The following is a 15,662-nucleotide window of genomic DNA, read 5'->3' as shown; positions in this document are numbered from 1 at the left end:
TTATCAGGGTTGAATTTGCCACTTTCTAATTTCATTGAATGGCTGAATGTCATAGGCCTAGGCCGGCAAATGTTGCCTCATTGTAACTGGTTCAGGACATTTGTTCTTTGCTGTATTCACAGGAACCCCTCTCCCTCACTCCCACAGTTCCTGTGTGACTGGATTTGCTGGTTCTCCTTCCTCCCAGAAGCCTGTATGATAGGGCCTCCCAGAGTGCATTGCTCCACGTGCTGTTCTGTGTGCATCTCTTCCTGGGCACTGTCTCCTGTTTGATGAGGCACTATGGGAAACTGCCTGGATTTTCCCAGAATGCAGCAGTACACCCATAGGAGTTAGGAGCATACTGACAAATGTGGCTGTGAAAATGGTTGCTACGTGGACACAGTCATGTTCACTGCCACCAGCTTAGATCTGCTTACAACAACAGAGCTGTATTTGCCATTCAGATGGCACCCGGAAGGGCAAACATGCAGTGATCCTAGAAGGCCCTAGGCTAATACAATCAGTTGCCCTGATAGAGGGACACGGTGGATCGGTTAAACCACAATGTTTTTGGTGCACCCAGCCCAAATCCATCTCACCTAGCACAGCACAGATCCCTGTGGAAGAACCAGGCTGCTCTCGGGACAGAGCGCTGGGACAGTGGGGAGCAGCTGTTGAACAGCTTCTGCCTGCCAGTTGCCTTGTCAAGGTTTTCACTCAAAGCCCACGCATTAGTCCCTGCCACAGACACACAGGTGCAACCTTTTCTGATTCCCTAATGAACATCTCTGGATCCAGGGGAACAATGGCAAGACTGGAGGAGCCAAATACATCCATAGAAAGAAAGAAAGAAAGAAAGAAAGAAAGAAAGAAAGAAAGAAAGAAAGAAAGAAAGAAAGAAAGAAACTGAGGAAGGACTAGAGGAAGGCATAAAGACAGAAGAGGAGGAAGGACTAGAGGAAGAAAGAAAAACAAAGAAAAAAGAATGAAAGATGAAAAGAAAGAAAAAGGCAGAGAGCAAGAGAAGAAAAACACTGCTAAGAGACATAAGAGAAGAAGCCCTTGTCTGGTTGATTCCCCAGCCTTCGGCTGAGCTGGGGAGCCCCGTGGGGGATCATAAAGCACACCTGTTTGAAAACGCTGCCCACACCCAAATCTGTTGTGTGCTACCAGTGTCTCTGACTCACTGTTTGCCCACAGGTGGTCGCAGGAATTCTAGAGCAGAGCTGGTCGCACAATCCAGCTTGCAAACCGACCTGGTGTGGAGGCTAGATGCGGGGGAGGCCACTTGCCACCATCCTGGCTTGTCTGACAAAGAGGTCTCGCTAAGGAGACCAGTGGCCCTTTTTACAGACACTGCCCACCTCATGGCCCCAACACCAGAGCTGGGAGGACAAGCTGGGGGCTGGCAGGCAAACGGCCCCTTGCCCGCTCAGCTAACGTGTCTCACAGCTTTACAGACAGAAGGCAGAGGGGGTCTCCTCTCACCACAGGAGTGGTGGTGCTCTGTAGAGTCCAAATTTAGCCTGGGCATAAAAAAGTGCAGCGATCCTGGGGGATTTGAACATGGGACTCCAGTGGGTCTGGACCATCGATGCTTCTGCATCACCATTGGAAGCTCGGGGTGGGGGTTTCTGCTGGGGGACCCTGGAAATTAGACACCGCAGGAAGTACCGGCCAGCAGTGCCTGATTGGCAGCCCCTTGTAGCCCATTGATTGGCTCATACTAGTATATAAACCAGGAAGCCAGCATGGGGAGCTGTCTGAGCAATGATGCAGACGCTGTCTGCTTGTTTCTGCTCCAGGCCTTGCCTTACGATGAACCTTAATGACAGGTTTCAGAGTAGCAGCCGTGTTAGTCTGTATTCGCAAAAAGAAAAGGAGTACTTGTGGCACCTTAGAGACTAACAAATTTATTAGAGCATAAGCTTTCGTGAGCTACAGCTCATCCGATGAAATGAGCTGTAGCTCACGAAAGCTTATGCTCTAATAAATTTGTTAGTCTCTAAGGTGCCACAAGTACTCCTTTTCTTTTTGATGAACCTTAAGACACTGGTTCCTGGCCCCAGGGTATCCCTGACGCTGCTAGTCACCTCCTGACTGCAAATAGTAACTGATTGGTGCCTGCCGGCACCCATGGCCTGGCACTCACAGATCCTTGCAAGAGGAGTGGATGGAGAAGGAGGAATGGAGGGGACAGGATCACACAATTAAGCAATTTACTCCCTTCCTTGTTAGATGCAGATTCACCTCAGCCCCTAAATCCCTATTTATGACCCTTTTCAAATCCACGGACCGACTGCCCCCTGCCCCACAAACATCTCCCAGTGTACAACAACAACCAGTTTATGCAAGACCTCCATATAAACCACAACTGCACTCTGGTGCCCGACCCGCACTGCCGGTGCTTAACTGACTAAGTGTGTCTGGGAAGCGCACCCACATACCACCTTCATTTCAAGTTCCATTTGACAGATCAGCATCCAGACAAATAGCTCCTTAAGGCCATGCCTACACTTACAAGTTTGCAGCGTGGAACAGCTGTACCGATACAGCTGTGCCACTGTAAGATCCCTCGTGTAGCTGGAGAGAGTTCTCCTGTTGACATCATAAAACCAGCTCAGCGAGCAGTGGTAGCTATGTTGGCGGGAGAGTCTCTCCCACTAACAGATATGCTGGCAAAACCTATGTTGCTCAGAGGTGTGAATAAAACACCCCTGAGTGATAAAACTTTTGCCATCATAAGTGCTTGTGTAGAGATGACCTAAGCTGTCAGGACAGAAATGACCTTTGGAAGGTCCTGAGGGAGTATTTCAACCAGGGGGAATGATTTAAAGCTTTTTTTTTAGAGACTGGGATCTTGTATGGAATGATATGAATGCAGTGATTCCCTTCCCTAAGTAAGTGTGTCCTTCAGTCACTTCCTCCCTTCAGTTCCCATGTTAAAGCCTTCCCTGTTTGCCTTAGCTAGAGTCCCTAAATGCCACTCAGCGCTCCCAGAACCAGCATTTATTCCAGGTATTGGAAAGGAACAGTAACGTTGGGGAAACATGCCAAATGAACAGCCCTTCAGATGGGGGCTCTCCAGCCATCGATGAGGGTAGGTATACTGGTTGCTTGCACACACCCAACACACTAGCATGTCAAGGGGCTTCCTCACTGACCTGGAGAGAAGGGCCCACAGGGCAGTTCAGTTTTATTCATGTATTTTCAAGGCCACAAGGATTGGACATGCTCTAGTTCAGGTACAAGGGTCTGGGCTTGATGCAGGAAACATGGGTGGTCGTCTAGTCTGATCTCTTGATCATAGAATCATAGAATATCAGGGTTGGAAGGGACTCAGGAGGTCATCTAGTCCAACCCTCTGCTCAAAGCAGGACCAACCCCAACTAAATCCCCGCTTGGAGTCAAAGCCTGTTCTAATTAAGCCAAAATCTTTCTCCCTAGCCCTCCCCCCACCTTTTTCTTATGAGATGATCATATTACAATGGCTTGATCCATATTTGCTACAGGAACTCGGCTGGCTGCATCTTTCAAGAGGCACAGTGCCTTTAAATATTTTTCCCTCTGAATCCAAGAACAAAGACATTAATTGGCACCATGCATCTGGAGACAGTTAATTATCATAAGGCCATCTTAAAGGCATAGCACCTAAATAAAGCAAGAAAGGAGAGGGAGGAGGGCTGGGCTGGGCTCTCCAAGGGAGAGAATCCAGAGGGCAGTGGATTTACTTTAATATACATTTGTCAGCGTCCATGTGTTTTGGACCGTTCAAACAGAAGGCAGCCCTGTTAGAGCAACAGAGCCCCCACCATCTCACTGCCCCTCCTGGTGATAAGCTCTTCAAAGGCCCTCCTGGCCTTTGCAAAAGGCCCTTCTGGCTACATCCAGGTGTTCAGATTTTCAATTAACTCTTTGGCTGCTGGTCCTCCTCCACTGCAGAATGCGATGGAGCATTAAGAGGTACCTAAGAAGCGGCTCTGTTTTACAATTCATCTTTCAAATGGAAGAGGAAGCAAGCATGGCTCAGTGGCTAGGGGCTCTAACCTGAGACATGGGGTCATTTCCCAGCTCTGCCACAGATTTCCCATGTGACCTTGGGCAAATCACTTAGCCACTCTCACTCAGCTCCCCATCTTTACAGTGGAGTTAATAGTCCCTCCCTGCCTCACAGGGAGCGCTGTGGGGATAAATACATTAACAATTGTGAAGTGCTCAGCTACTACAGTAATGGGGGCCAGATAAACATCAAAGGGAGATCAACACAGCCCCAGAGGGACAAGCAACACTTACTAAATTTTTCACCCCACTTGCCACAGCAGTCTGGGTTTTCCCTACAGTTCTCCCCTTTACGTACCAGCCCATCTTAATTGAGGAGACCTGACCAGATCCCAGCTAGATGTGGACACAACTACAGGCCTTGGCGTCTATGGACCCAAAGAACCTCTGCTCCAAAGCAGCATCTAGTCCTGAGTAAAGTTCCTGCTTTTTGGTTTGACTCAATTTTCTAGCTGGACTGGCTGCGGCACAAGGAGATCGAGTGACTCCGGGTGGAGGTCAGGGCTGGGATTTAGAGTCTCTTGGATTCTTCGCATTTCACTCGAACTCCTGGGTAATGCAACCTTCTGCCACCCGCTGCAAACCTGAACAGATGGGGCCGATCAGCGGGACATGTGCCAAACAGAATAGAGACGCAGGGCCTGCTGGGGCCTAAACTCCTCGGCCCGCAGCCGCAGCAGATGTAAATCGGCCCAGCTGCATTAAAGTCAACAGAAGTTATGACCACTTACACCAACTGAGGGCTTGGCCCCTTTGTGACCTCAGCGCTGTCTCTTTAAAGCTGAACACCCCCCGCCCTCATCACCACAACCACCACCACCACCGTGCCCCAGTCTCTCTTAAAAAGGCAGTGCTTGTAATTTTTTAAAAAACCTCCATTTGCCAACCCCTGCAGCTTTCCCTGACCTGAGGAAAAAGTGTTAAAATCAAGGAGGACTTGAAATAAATAGAATAGCAGCTGAAGCAGGGGGTTGTCTCATTTGGAGAGTTAGTCCCCCCAAGCAACTGCATGGGCAGGGGTGCTCTGCAAAATAAGCATTCAGATAAAGCTGGACATGGGCCCTTTTTTTTACTTCTCTGTGATGGATAAAGCAGATGGAGGATTCCCCCACCTGCCCACTACTTGTTTCTTATACTGGGGCCTTGTTTACTTTGTCTTTCCTGGGAGTTTCTATGTGTGGCTGGAGAACAAGGAACAGGTTTTCATTGGAACACATCTGATGAAGTGAGCTGTAGCTCATGAAAGGTTTTGCTCAAATAAATGTGTTAGTCTCTAAGGTGCCACAAGTCCTCCTTTTCTTTTTGCAGATACAGACTAACACAGCTGCTACTCTGAGAACTGGAACAGACCTTCTTGGTCTTTGAGTCCGGACCCCTGCTAGTGCCGGGCACTCCATGATATCATCCCGCTCAGACATTTATCAACCTTCCTTTTCAAACTAGCGAGGGCGTTTGCCCCACAACTCCTACGGGAAGCAGTTCCAGACCCTCGCTCCTTGGCTGGCTTTACAAAGAGCTGGGCTCATTAGGGGCTATGCACTTATGAACATCTGACCCTGATTGTGGGGGCTGAGTACTTGAATAATCTGTTCCAAACCCAGCCTGTAGCATCTCAGTGAAAGAGCCCAGATTTCGGATACTGGCTACGACTCCAGTCCTGCAAACAATTTCTGCACGTGCCTTGGGGCCACCCAAAAGGGTGGGGCAGCTGGCCCCAGCCCCCCACCCCCACCCTCTATTTGAGAGGGCCCCCACACAGAGTGACAACCTGGTGCACAGGGTTATGGAGGGGCAACTGGGCCAAACCTGAGTGGCACCGTGACCCCATGCACCAGGTCACAGTGCCTGGAGTGGGGAGACAAAACTGCCAGTGCATAATGAGCCCAGCGTTGGCTTGCTTTGCCACCCTCACCTTCTGGGCCTCTCCTCAGTATTTTTGCATTCTTGGTTGGTTTGGGGTTTTATTTGAAGGGGGGGAAGGTCAGTTTCCAATTTCACCCTAGGTTCCCCCCAACACCTCTGTGTGGCCCTGTTAACGATAGGCAGGGGAGCAGTCCCACTGACTTCAAGCTCCTCGTGTGCTTTAAGTTAAGCTTGTGTGTAAATGTTTGCCTAAGTGAGATCAGAGGGAGCTGTGGGGGAAGCTGTTCTCCAAGCTATTCCCCATGAACTCTGCAAAGCTCAGCACTGGAGATTTCCCGCATATTGTTGCGATTAAGGGCAGAAATGGTCAAGATCCGGAGGAAACCGCCCTGTGAAATTCCAGGGATGTTCACTCAAATCTGTTCATTTCCAAGCAAACATGGGGCATCTCACATCATGGTGGTGGCTCAAAATTTTGAATTCCAAAACAAACGGTCCGTACTGTGGGCTGGTGTACGTGGGCGCAGCACAGTTGGAGCTGGGCTGGTTGGCCCCAGCTAAGGATCTGGCGCTTGCTTTGGACACAGCTCAGTGCCCACATTCGAACATGCAAGATTTGGGGGTCTGCATATGGAGGGTAGGAAAAAAGAAATGGCCAACATTCAGGGTGGGGGAAAAAGAACATTTAGCAGGTGGAAAATGGCTTGCCAAGAAATTGTGAAAATTGTCACTGGTGTTCCAGATCTCCATGCACGCACTCGTACCGAGCGTTCCTGACTTCCCCACGCACACACCCCGAGTGTCCCTGATCGCCAGATGCGCACGCCCCGACTGTCCCTGATCGCCAGATGCGCACACCCCGAGTGTCCCTGATAGCCAGGCACGCACGCCCCAAGTGTCCCTGATCGCCAGGCGCGCACATACTGAGCGTTCCAGATCTCCATGCGTGCGCACACATCACGCATTCCTGATCCCCAAGCGCACGCACAGAGTTTTGCACAGCCCCTGTGAGTGGTCTCCACCCTTTCCCATGGCTTTCTTTCTTTCTTAGCAGGCCCTCATCAGGTGTGATTTGCAGGCGTGTGAATAGCTGAGGGGGGAAGCTTCTATCAGAGGAACAGCTGCGTAACAAGAAGGGTTAGACTGGCAATGGGAGGGGACCCCCAGCAGAACAGCCCGTGTTCATGCTATTCCCATGCGACCTGTTACATGGCTGCTGTCCTCCTCCCCCAACTAGTCGCACCCAGCTTGTTACTTGCCTGTTCCCCTGTTAATACTTTGCCCCTCCACTGCTCACAGCTTCACACCCAAGTGGCTAAGCCCAGTAAGCACCCCCACAGCCATCCACACTGTGCTGGTGACATGCCTGATCCATAAATAGCACCGCCCCCCCCTCCCCCCGGGGCCACCCGCCCCTGTTAGTCACATCCAACCTGTTGTAAGGCTCTTCCAGGAGTCGCTCCCCCACCCACTCCAATCAATCCTGCCCAACCTGTTAGATGGGCTGTTCCACTGACAGCACCCCCCACTCCTACGCTACACACATCCAACCAGGTGTTCCATTCACAGCAGCCCCCTGTGGCCTTCTTGGCCTGTCTCAGTGCTCTGCCCCGAATGGCGCGGACCCCACGCTTCCCAATGAACGCCCCATCCCATCCTTCAGAACACCCTGCTGCCGCAAGGAGAGGAGAGAGAATACGGCCTTGCAGTCATCTCGCTTATTCTCAGGGCGTGTCGACACTATGGTGCTTGTGTTGGTCTCGCCAGACTGGCCTCAGCCTGTAGTGTAGACGCAGCCCAACAGAAGGGGTTTCTCTGTCGACGGAGTGAGGATGGCTCCGTACAGCTGCGTCTAGGCTGGAAGTGAGGTCGGCATAGGTCTGGCAGTCAGGGGCGTGTTTTTTCACAGCTATTCTGACTTGACTTTGCCCCCTAAGCCAAAATAAAAACCTGCTCCAAACAGGATAGCACAGGTGTGGGGCGAGCAGCAGGCTCTTTCACAGCGGTTGGTAGTCCCTCCAACCCCGCTCTCAATTTTGCTGCCCAAATGCGATTAACACTGAGGTTTGGGGTGTTCCGGGAATAACGAAGCCGGGAGGCCATCAATACCCAGCGCCATGTTTATTGCTTATTCCTACAGCAGTGCTTTGAGACCACGCCCCAGACTGGGGGCTCCTTATCCATACCATGCTCCGAGACGCTTGCAGACTAAACCAACAAGCCAGACAGAGGGTGGAAGGGGAAGTGACTTGCCCAGGGTCAAACAACACATCAGTGGCAGAGCCAGGCATAGACCCCCCTCAGCTCTGCTAAGTCTCCGTTGCCTAGCTCCTATTGACTCAAAAGTGTCGCGAATTGTTGGACATGCGCAGTTCGTTCTTAAAAACACTCAAGAGACCAAATAACTGAACTTAGCCACACTGACTGTCTAAAGACAAAGCCATACGATATGAAAAGGGAACACGCAGACCCCCTCCTTCCAGGAAGCAGCTTGTACCAGGGCAGAACATTCGTGTATTTTGCAAAATTTCCGATTTTCAGACTTGATTTTTGTGAAGTGTTGTGGATACGTGACATGGGTGAACAGAACTGGGGGGAAGGAGCACACTGCATTCAGGTAGCCTAGCTTCTCAACACTTAGATAAATCATGTCTGCTATATTAATACCATGCATCTAATAGTTATCAGTGTGGTGTATGCTACCCCTAACATGTAGGTATCGGCTAACAGATCCTGAAGGAAAACCCACAGCCTGGATCCAAACAGCCCCAAGATTTGCAGAAAGTTTCACAACCAGATCTCGATCCAGACTGAACAATTTGAGCCTGTTTGTGCATTAGGGGCATCGTCCCGTCCCCTTTTAGCATTCACCCAACGCTAGGGTAAGCGTTAATAAGCGGATAATCTAGCAACATCAATGGGCAAATTACTCACTGGGACAGTCCAGGCTTTTTGTTTTCCCCAAATTTCCTACTGTTACTACCCCTGGTGGAGCTGAACTGGTGGGAACAGCAGTGGGAAATGGGGCCAAAAGGCCTGCTGTAGACAAGGAGAATGGCATCTGAGATCTACTGGTTTGCAGACCGAAACTGCGGCAGAACCAAGCAGTAGGAGAGGACTCTGGAAGTGGGGGATTGGGAAGCTGGCTCATGAGAGAAAGTGCTGTCCAGTGGCTAGTGCACTGGGCTAGGGTTTGGGAGACCTGCTAGCCACCACTGTAATAAACAACTCGCTATGCTGCCCACAGAATGAAGCAGCTGGAGAGCTAGCTCGTGGGGTGTTCTTTACTGGCAGTGTTGTCTGGTGGCTAACATCAGAGAGCACCTGGCTTCAATTCCTGGCTCGGCCACGGACACCTGCTATGGTCTTGGGCTGCTCAAAAACTCTGTGCCTCGGTTTCCCCATCTACACATTGGGAACAGCCCTTTCCACTAGCCTCCCAGATAGGCTGGGAGCATACATTCACTTTGACAGCCCCAGATAACAGGGCTAAGTATTAATAAGATATTAATTTTAACCCAGCCCAGGACTGTTTAACACAAGGGATTCAGAGCAGAACATGCCTCTCCTTGAGTCTAGAAAGCCAGCCTGCTTTTCAACCGGCCTGAAAGGCTAGCTCACCCCCTCTACCTCGAAGTCACTGGTCCAGACCTCATCCTCCTGAGGTCCGATTATTATATTATGGCAGCTGTCAAGGACCATAGCAAGGATCAATACCCCATTGTGCTGAGCCCTGTGCAAACAGAAATAGAGAGACAGCCACTGGCTGGCCCCTGAGTGAGCTCCCGGTCATTTACTGGGAGGGAGACATTCCATCACTCTGCAGGGATATTATCAAAACCAGGGCTACATCCCTTAGAGCAAAGGTTTCCCTCAGTTAAAGCCCGCTCTTTGCCCTGCACCCCAGAGGTGGCTGCATTGCGGGAGCGCTGTGTCTACATCGCGTGAAAGGCTCTGTATGGATGTCATGTACCTGTTCGGACGCTGCCTAACCCAGTCTGCTCTTTCCTGCTTTGGGATTTCCAGTCTAGATAGTATAAAACCTCGCACGGCATCCTTCCCCCATCTTCATTTCAATGTGGGTACCAGGATCGAAGCAGCAAGGTAGAATTGCAGTGGCAGAGAAGTCAGAGATAGATCCATTCTACCTCAGAGCTTGGTGCAGCATAGTTCCCTTACAAGTCCAGTGCTAACAGTGCCCTCTCCTTTAAAAAACTCTCAGTTACTCAGGCTTGCATCATTTTCCCTGGGAAATCTAATTGCATGCATTGTCAGTAAGTGCTGCTTAAGACTTAGCCTTAAATTCATCCCATTGCACAGAAACACCCCCTTCCTATACTCACTCCATCCCCCTAAATAACCCTCTTCTGGATTTACAGCCTGGAAATGTTGCTAGCCATTTGGCATGTCTCCCGCATGTCAGCCAAGCTAGACATATCGGGCCTGATCCACAGGTCAGTGAAATCAATGGAAAGACTCCCCTGGACTTCCACAGGCCATTCAACTTTCTGCATGAGGCCAGGTCTTGCTGATCTTCTCTGAGGTCCCTCCAGTGTGAGTCCTCCTGCTTGAGGGCTCTGATTATTAGAGGTCAGGAGGAGACCTCATGTGGGAAGCAGATTATCCCATATCTGCTACTGTGGGGTTCTTACACCTTCCGCTGAACTGTCTGGTGCTGGCCCCTGCCAGAGACATGGTACTGGACTATGGACCTCGGGTCTGATCCAGTCTGGTGATGTCTATGTGCCTGTGTTGATTCCATTTTAGGATATATGCAAGGCCTTGCTTCCTGAGGGTCCTAGATTCTATAAATAGGAAAATGTCCCTCCTTGCAATAAAGGATGTGGGGTTCTGGACTAAAAACGTGAGTTCGGGCGGGGGTGTCATCTGTGCCTGTGCATGCGATTGTGTGCGGGGCTGGGCGTGGGTGTCGGTATGCATGTGTGCGCCATGTAAACTGTCATGCTCTGCTGTAGGAAATCACACGAGGGATTAAATAGCGGTGGCTGCACAGACTCTCCGGCAAATTACAGGCTACTGCAAGGATCGAGTTTCGTTTACCCTCCAGGAAAAAAATTATGGGCCAAGGAAGAAGAAAACATACTCTTTATATGGGGCAGTGAAGCTTTTACAAGTGCAGGACGGGGGGGGGGGGGGGGGGGGGGGGGGTCAGGGGCAGTGAGCTCATGCGCCTGTGGCAGGAAATCATTATCTCCCCTGAAAAGGAGACGTTTTGTTGGGAGCCTGAAAACAACCTCAGTGTTTCTTTGTACAGAGCTTTGTGCGTGTGCATATACACAGTGTGTGCGTGTACAGACCCTCGGCAGGTGTCAATCGGCCCAGCTCTGTCCAGTGGAACTCTGCCGATTTGTACCAGTCACGGGCCTGGCCCACTATCCTATTTGCTAGCTGCCTGAGTGTGTTTTGTGTCAGGCTCTTTGTGAAACTTGGCTGTGTTTGTCCAGCACAGTGGTGGTGTGGTGGTGGTGTCCTGCGGACTGTGTGTGCCTGCATCAGTGTGTGTTGGTGTGCATAGCCAGGGCATCTCTTCTAGGAGCCGCATTTTCAAAAAAACTCAGGGCTCAGCACTCACAATCAAGGCCAGATTTTCAAGTCCTCTGCTTGCATGAGAAGTGCAGAGTCCAGCTGCAGCCAGCTGGCTGGGATCTGGGTCCCTCCTTCACTGAGGGGGAGGGTAGCTGGATTACATGGGTCGGTGGCATGTGCTTTTGGGGCGAGGCCTGTCATTTACTCTGCACGTACAGCACCTAGCACGATTGACCTCTGCTCTCAGTTAGGGCTTGGAGGAATGGGGGGACCTGGTACGGGGGAAGAGGGCACACAGAGCCCCTGGCATGAGGGATCCTGGTGTGGGAGGAGGAGAAGGAATGGGGGCCCCCAGAGCTCCTGGCATGGGGCCAGGCAGGGAGTCCCCGAAACAGAGGGGGATGAGAGCGTTACACATCAGGAACTCATAGGGGTGTGCACTGGTCCTATAGAAGCAATCTAGTGATAATGACAAAGAGTGTGTGTGTGTGTGTGTATTACCCATTGCACCAGCCTTTAGGTCAGGATGCTACCAGCTGTTGCCAGTGGTGGGAGCCTGACATCAAGTGCCTTATGCCAGGCAGGGGTGCCTTCTGCTGAGACAGCACTGGCTTTGCCACTCTGTGGCCAGACTGCCAAGGTGTAAGCCAGGTGGGGCTGGGGGTGCATTGCTCCCAACCTCTACATGGTGGATTCTGTCATTCCAACATGGGCCTTTACAGGGAGCTCTTACAAAGCCCCCTGCATGCCTCCTGCCTTGAGTCCCTGCTGAGCTCCCGAACCTTTGAGAGGTCTCTTTCAATAGCAGCAGGAGGAAAGTCCTGACCCCACCTCCACCCACAAAACCAGCTCATTAGGTTTCTGTCCACACTGAGAGAGAGACCCCAGAGATCAGGCAAAGATGGATTATAAAAAGAATCCCTGCAGGTGAGGGTCCTACACCCAGTGGTCACTAACAGAACCTCTGAGTTCACTCCACTGGGCTTGAGGCTTTCTTGTGTGGATTAAACTGTGTTTACTGGAGGCCAGGACCAGCCGGAAACACCAGCATTCCCTCTCATGTCATGAGAGCTGAACATCCTCTGGGCTGGATGTCAGAGCGTTTAGCTGAGACCAATGGACTGAGAGTGCTCAGCTCCTTGGAGGCCAGGGCCCTAGATTGGAATGTCCTCAGGACAAGCTTGGTGTCTTATCTGCGGGGGCAAGTCCATGAGCAACTACGGTGATTGTATGGGCCTGATCCAAAATTTCCATTAAAGTCTTTGGAAGGGGAGTCTTTCCATTGCTCTAATGGGAGTTTGAATCACAGGCTCTAATTCTCCGCTTGTGTCAACAGCCAAATGCCACCCAAGTCAAGGAAGCATTCACACCGCCAGAGCATTTGGGACACAGTTTTTAAGAGACCACGATGATCATCTCTGGCCTGTGCCTAACACAGGCCAGATAATTTTAATAAGAAAGAAAGAAGAAAGAAAGAAAGAAAGAAAGAAAGAAAGAAAGAAAGAAAGAAAGAAAGAAAGAAAGAAAGAAGGCTGGAAGGATAGCTAGCTAGCTAGATGATAGATAGAGGGGGTGTATGGGGACAGACAGATATTTTGATAGAGGGGGTGTATGGGGGTAGATAGATGGATTGATTGATTTAATGAAAAATCTCTCACTACCTGTTGGTAAAAATTAACAGGCCAAATTCATCCCTAGTGTAAAGCCATTGACAGATCCAGTGTTTACATCTTCTACAAACTGAATAATGACCCAGCTCCCCCCACCCCAATCTCCTGCAGCCTGACCAGCAGGACAGAGATGTGATTCTGCCCAGGGAGTTTCCCCCAAGTTTATAAAAGCAGCCCTTCCGAAACCAGTCTGAGCATTGCTCTGAAAACAAAAACAACACAAGTTCCCTAATGGCTTTTTCAAAGCAGAGTCTTAACTAAAACCCGAGCCCCTCTTCACAGTCACTCCTGCACCAAGCAATTCCTCCCCAAAGAATGGTGTTATAACTGCTCCCATTATTATATTTATTTTATGCACACACCCCCAACAACAGCCCCTCCTCAACTAAACGAAAAATCTCCCTGAGTCACAACTAATAAGAATAGAAAAATGAGACCATGCAATGTTAATTACCTCCTCAGGATATAGGAGGATAAATGCAGCTTTTATATGGGCTGACCGCATAATTACAGAGACCGGCTGCACAAAAATGTTAATTCCAGACCAGGAAACTGTTCCACATTAATCCTGACATGAAATTTACTGGAAAGAATGAATGAGGGACTCGCCTTGCTTGTCTCGCCCTCTCTCACACGGGGCTGGATTCTGCTCTCACTCCCAGTCCCAATGGGGGCAAAACCAAAGCAGCTGCTAATGGATCGACAGCCAGGAGATGGAGAGACAGCCTCAGCGTCTTGCTCACCTGGGAGATCTCGAGCATTGTCCAGCCCCAAAAAACCAAGACAGAGCTAAACACAGGGCCACCGATGCAAACAAAAGGCTGGTTCTGTTTCTGATCAGGGAGAAGCAGCTGGATTCTCCTCTGACATAGACCAGGGCAGTTCCAGTGACTTTAGCTGAAGTTTGCAGGGAGGTAAGTGATAGCCGATCCCAGACCCAAACCCTTCCCCCTTTGCTCGAGTGAGGCCGGTGGCAAAATCCCCTCGATCTACTTCAAAAACTAAAGGATGGGGGGGGGGGCGGACCCACTGCGCTCTGTAATGCCCCACGGATTTGTAAGCCGTGCAATCCGACAGCTCTAAAGATGAGGAGTTTTATGCAACAGCCAGGAGCTGCGCCTGGTCGTACCCTCAGCCCCCCGCACCCCCTTTAAAATGAGAACCGGTTTCACTCACCGTTCCCTCCCCCGAGCAGAGAAACCGGGAAACTTTGACCTCTCTGGAGCCGGGGGGGGGGGCGCATCAGAGGGATCGCAGGGCCAGCAGGGGAAGGCAAGACCCCCCCCCGTCCCCTTCCTCTCGAGCTCACAGCCCTCTTTCCTTGCACGCGGGGTGAGTGTGTGCGCGCGTGCAAGGCGCTGGGGGCCGGGGGGGGGGCGTGTGTGAAGCCTGGATTCCAAAGGCTGCAGCCCGATCCAAACCCGCTGATTCCCTCCGGGCCGGGTCAGTGTCCCCCGAAACCTCTTGCCCCCCCCCCAGCCCTGTTACTGCAAAGCGCCCCATCAGCCCAGGCTGGCGACCGGCCTGGGTTAGTACTGGCCAGCGGGGGGGGGGGGGCGAGGAGCTGGGGCACTCACCTTGCCCGGGAGAAGCTGGTACAGCAGCAGGAGCCAGAGAGGCGCCCTGGTCAGTTGCATCTCGGCTTCTCCACCGTCCGTCCGTCTGTCTGTGCCGGCCGCCTCCCCCCCCCCTTGCAGCTAATAAGCAAATGCAGAGCTCGTGCCGCCGGGCTCGTCCTTTGATCCAGCGGATCTGTTGTTGGGGGGGGGGCGACGGAGGGGGGGGCGCTGATGCAAACTTAAGAGAAACCCCGCATCTAGCAGTCCGGGGAGGGGCGGGGGTGGATCTAGCAAAACAAAACAAACCAAACAAAAAAGTTGCAGGAAAGGCGATTTGCTACCAAAATTAACTCCAAAACAAAGCAGCAGCTGCAGGAGTTGTCGTGCCCGGCATCAGCCCCTACCCTGGGGTGAGACGTATCCGGATGCTCCAGCCACGGATCCTGACCCCAAGGCTGGTCGGGAAAGGAGCCGAGGGAGTCAGTCCGGGGCGAGCTTTGGCACAAGCGAGCCTCGCTCAGCCCCCCCCCCCTTTGCGCTCGGGGCCGGGGAGACCCAGGATCCGAGCCTCCTCCCCGAGGGGAACCAAGGACGCTCCTTTGCAAGAAGGGAACTGGGGGAGTTTGCTTTGCTAGCAGGAGCCGCGGCGGCTGGAAATGCCTCTGTGTGTGTGTGTGTGTGTGTGTGTGTGTGGGGAGGGCTGTGATGTGAGCCTCCTTGGCCCTACCCCTCCCAGGATCTGTGCCTGCTGCTACCTCCTCCCACTCCTCTCCGTGTCTGTCTCCTCTCTTTTCCATGCAGACATGAAAGAGGGAAGGGACCCAGGGTGAAAGAGGGGAGGGCGCAACAAGCGGGGAGGGGTGGAGAGAAGAGAGAGATCATACATTTTTAAAAGTTACAGGGGGGAGGGGGCGGGTTTCCGCCCCTTGATTGGCTACCGAGCGGCAGAGGGGGCAGGTTTCTGCTCTGGGACTGGCCGAGA

The 15,662-nt window shown here is 51.7% G+C and overlaps 1 protein-coding gene across 3 annotated transcripts in view; it reads right to left on the bottom strand.

Annotated features, from left to right (window-relative positions):
* Nucleotides 1-15,450, bottom strand: part of LOC119851422 (tumor necrosis factor receptor superfamily member 16-like) — a 43,989-nt gene extending 28,539 nt beyond the window's left edge. For 2 of the 3 annotated variants that reach the window (XR_006279531.1, XM_038391220.2), the window contains exon 1: nt 14,699-15,450. Coding sequence is in view for 1 of the 3 variants with exons in the window: in XM_038391220.2 (XP_038247148.1) it covers nt 14,699-14,758 (60 nt within the window). In the remaining 2 variants the exon portion in view is untranslated. The remainder of the gene's footprint in view (nt 1-14,698) is intronic. The other variant, XR_006279532.1, reaches the window with a different exon arrangement.
* Between the last annotated feature and the right edge of the window lie 212 nt (nt 15,451-15,662).

Source organism: Dermochelys coriacea, chromosome 2 (genome assembly GCF_009764565.3).
Source record: "Dermochelys coriacea isolate rDerCor1 chromosome 2, rDerCor1.pri.v4, whole genome shotgun sequence".
Classification (NCBI taxonomy): domain Eukaryota; kingdom Metazoa; phylum Chordata; order Testudines; family Dermochelyidae; genus Dermochelys; species Dermochelys coriacea.
Note: the sequence above shows the minus strand (reverse complement) of the source record. Positions and strands in the feature narration are given on the sequence as shown.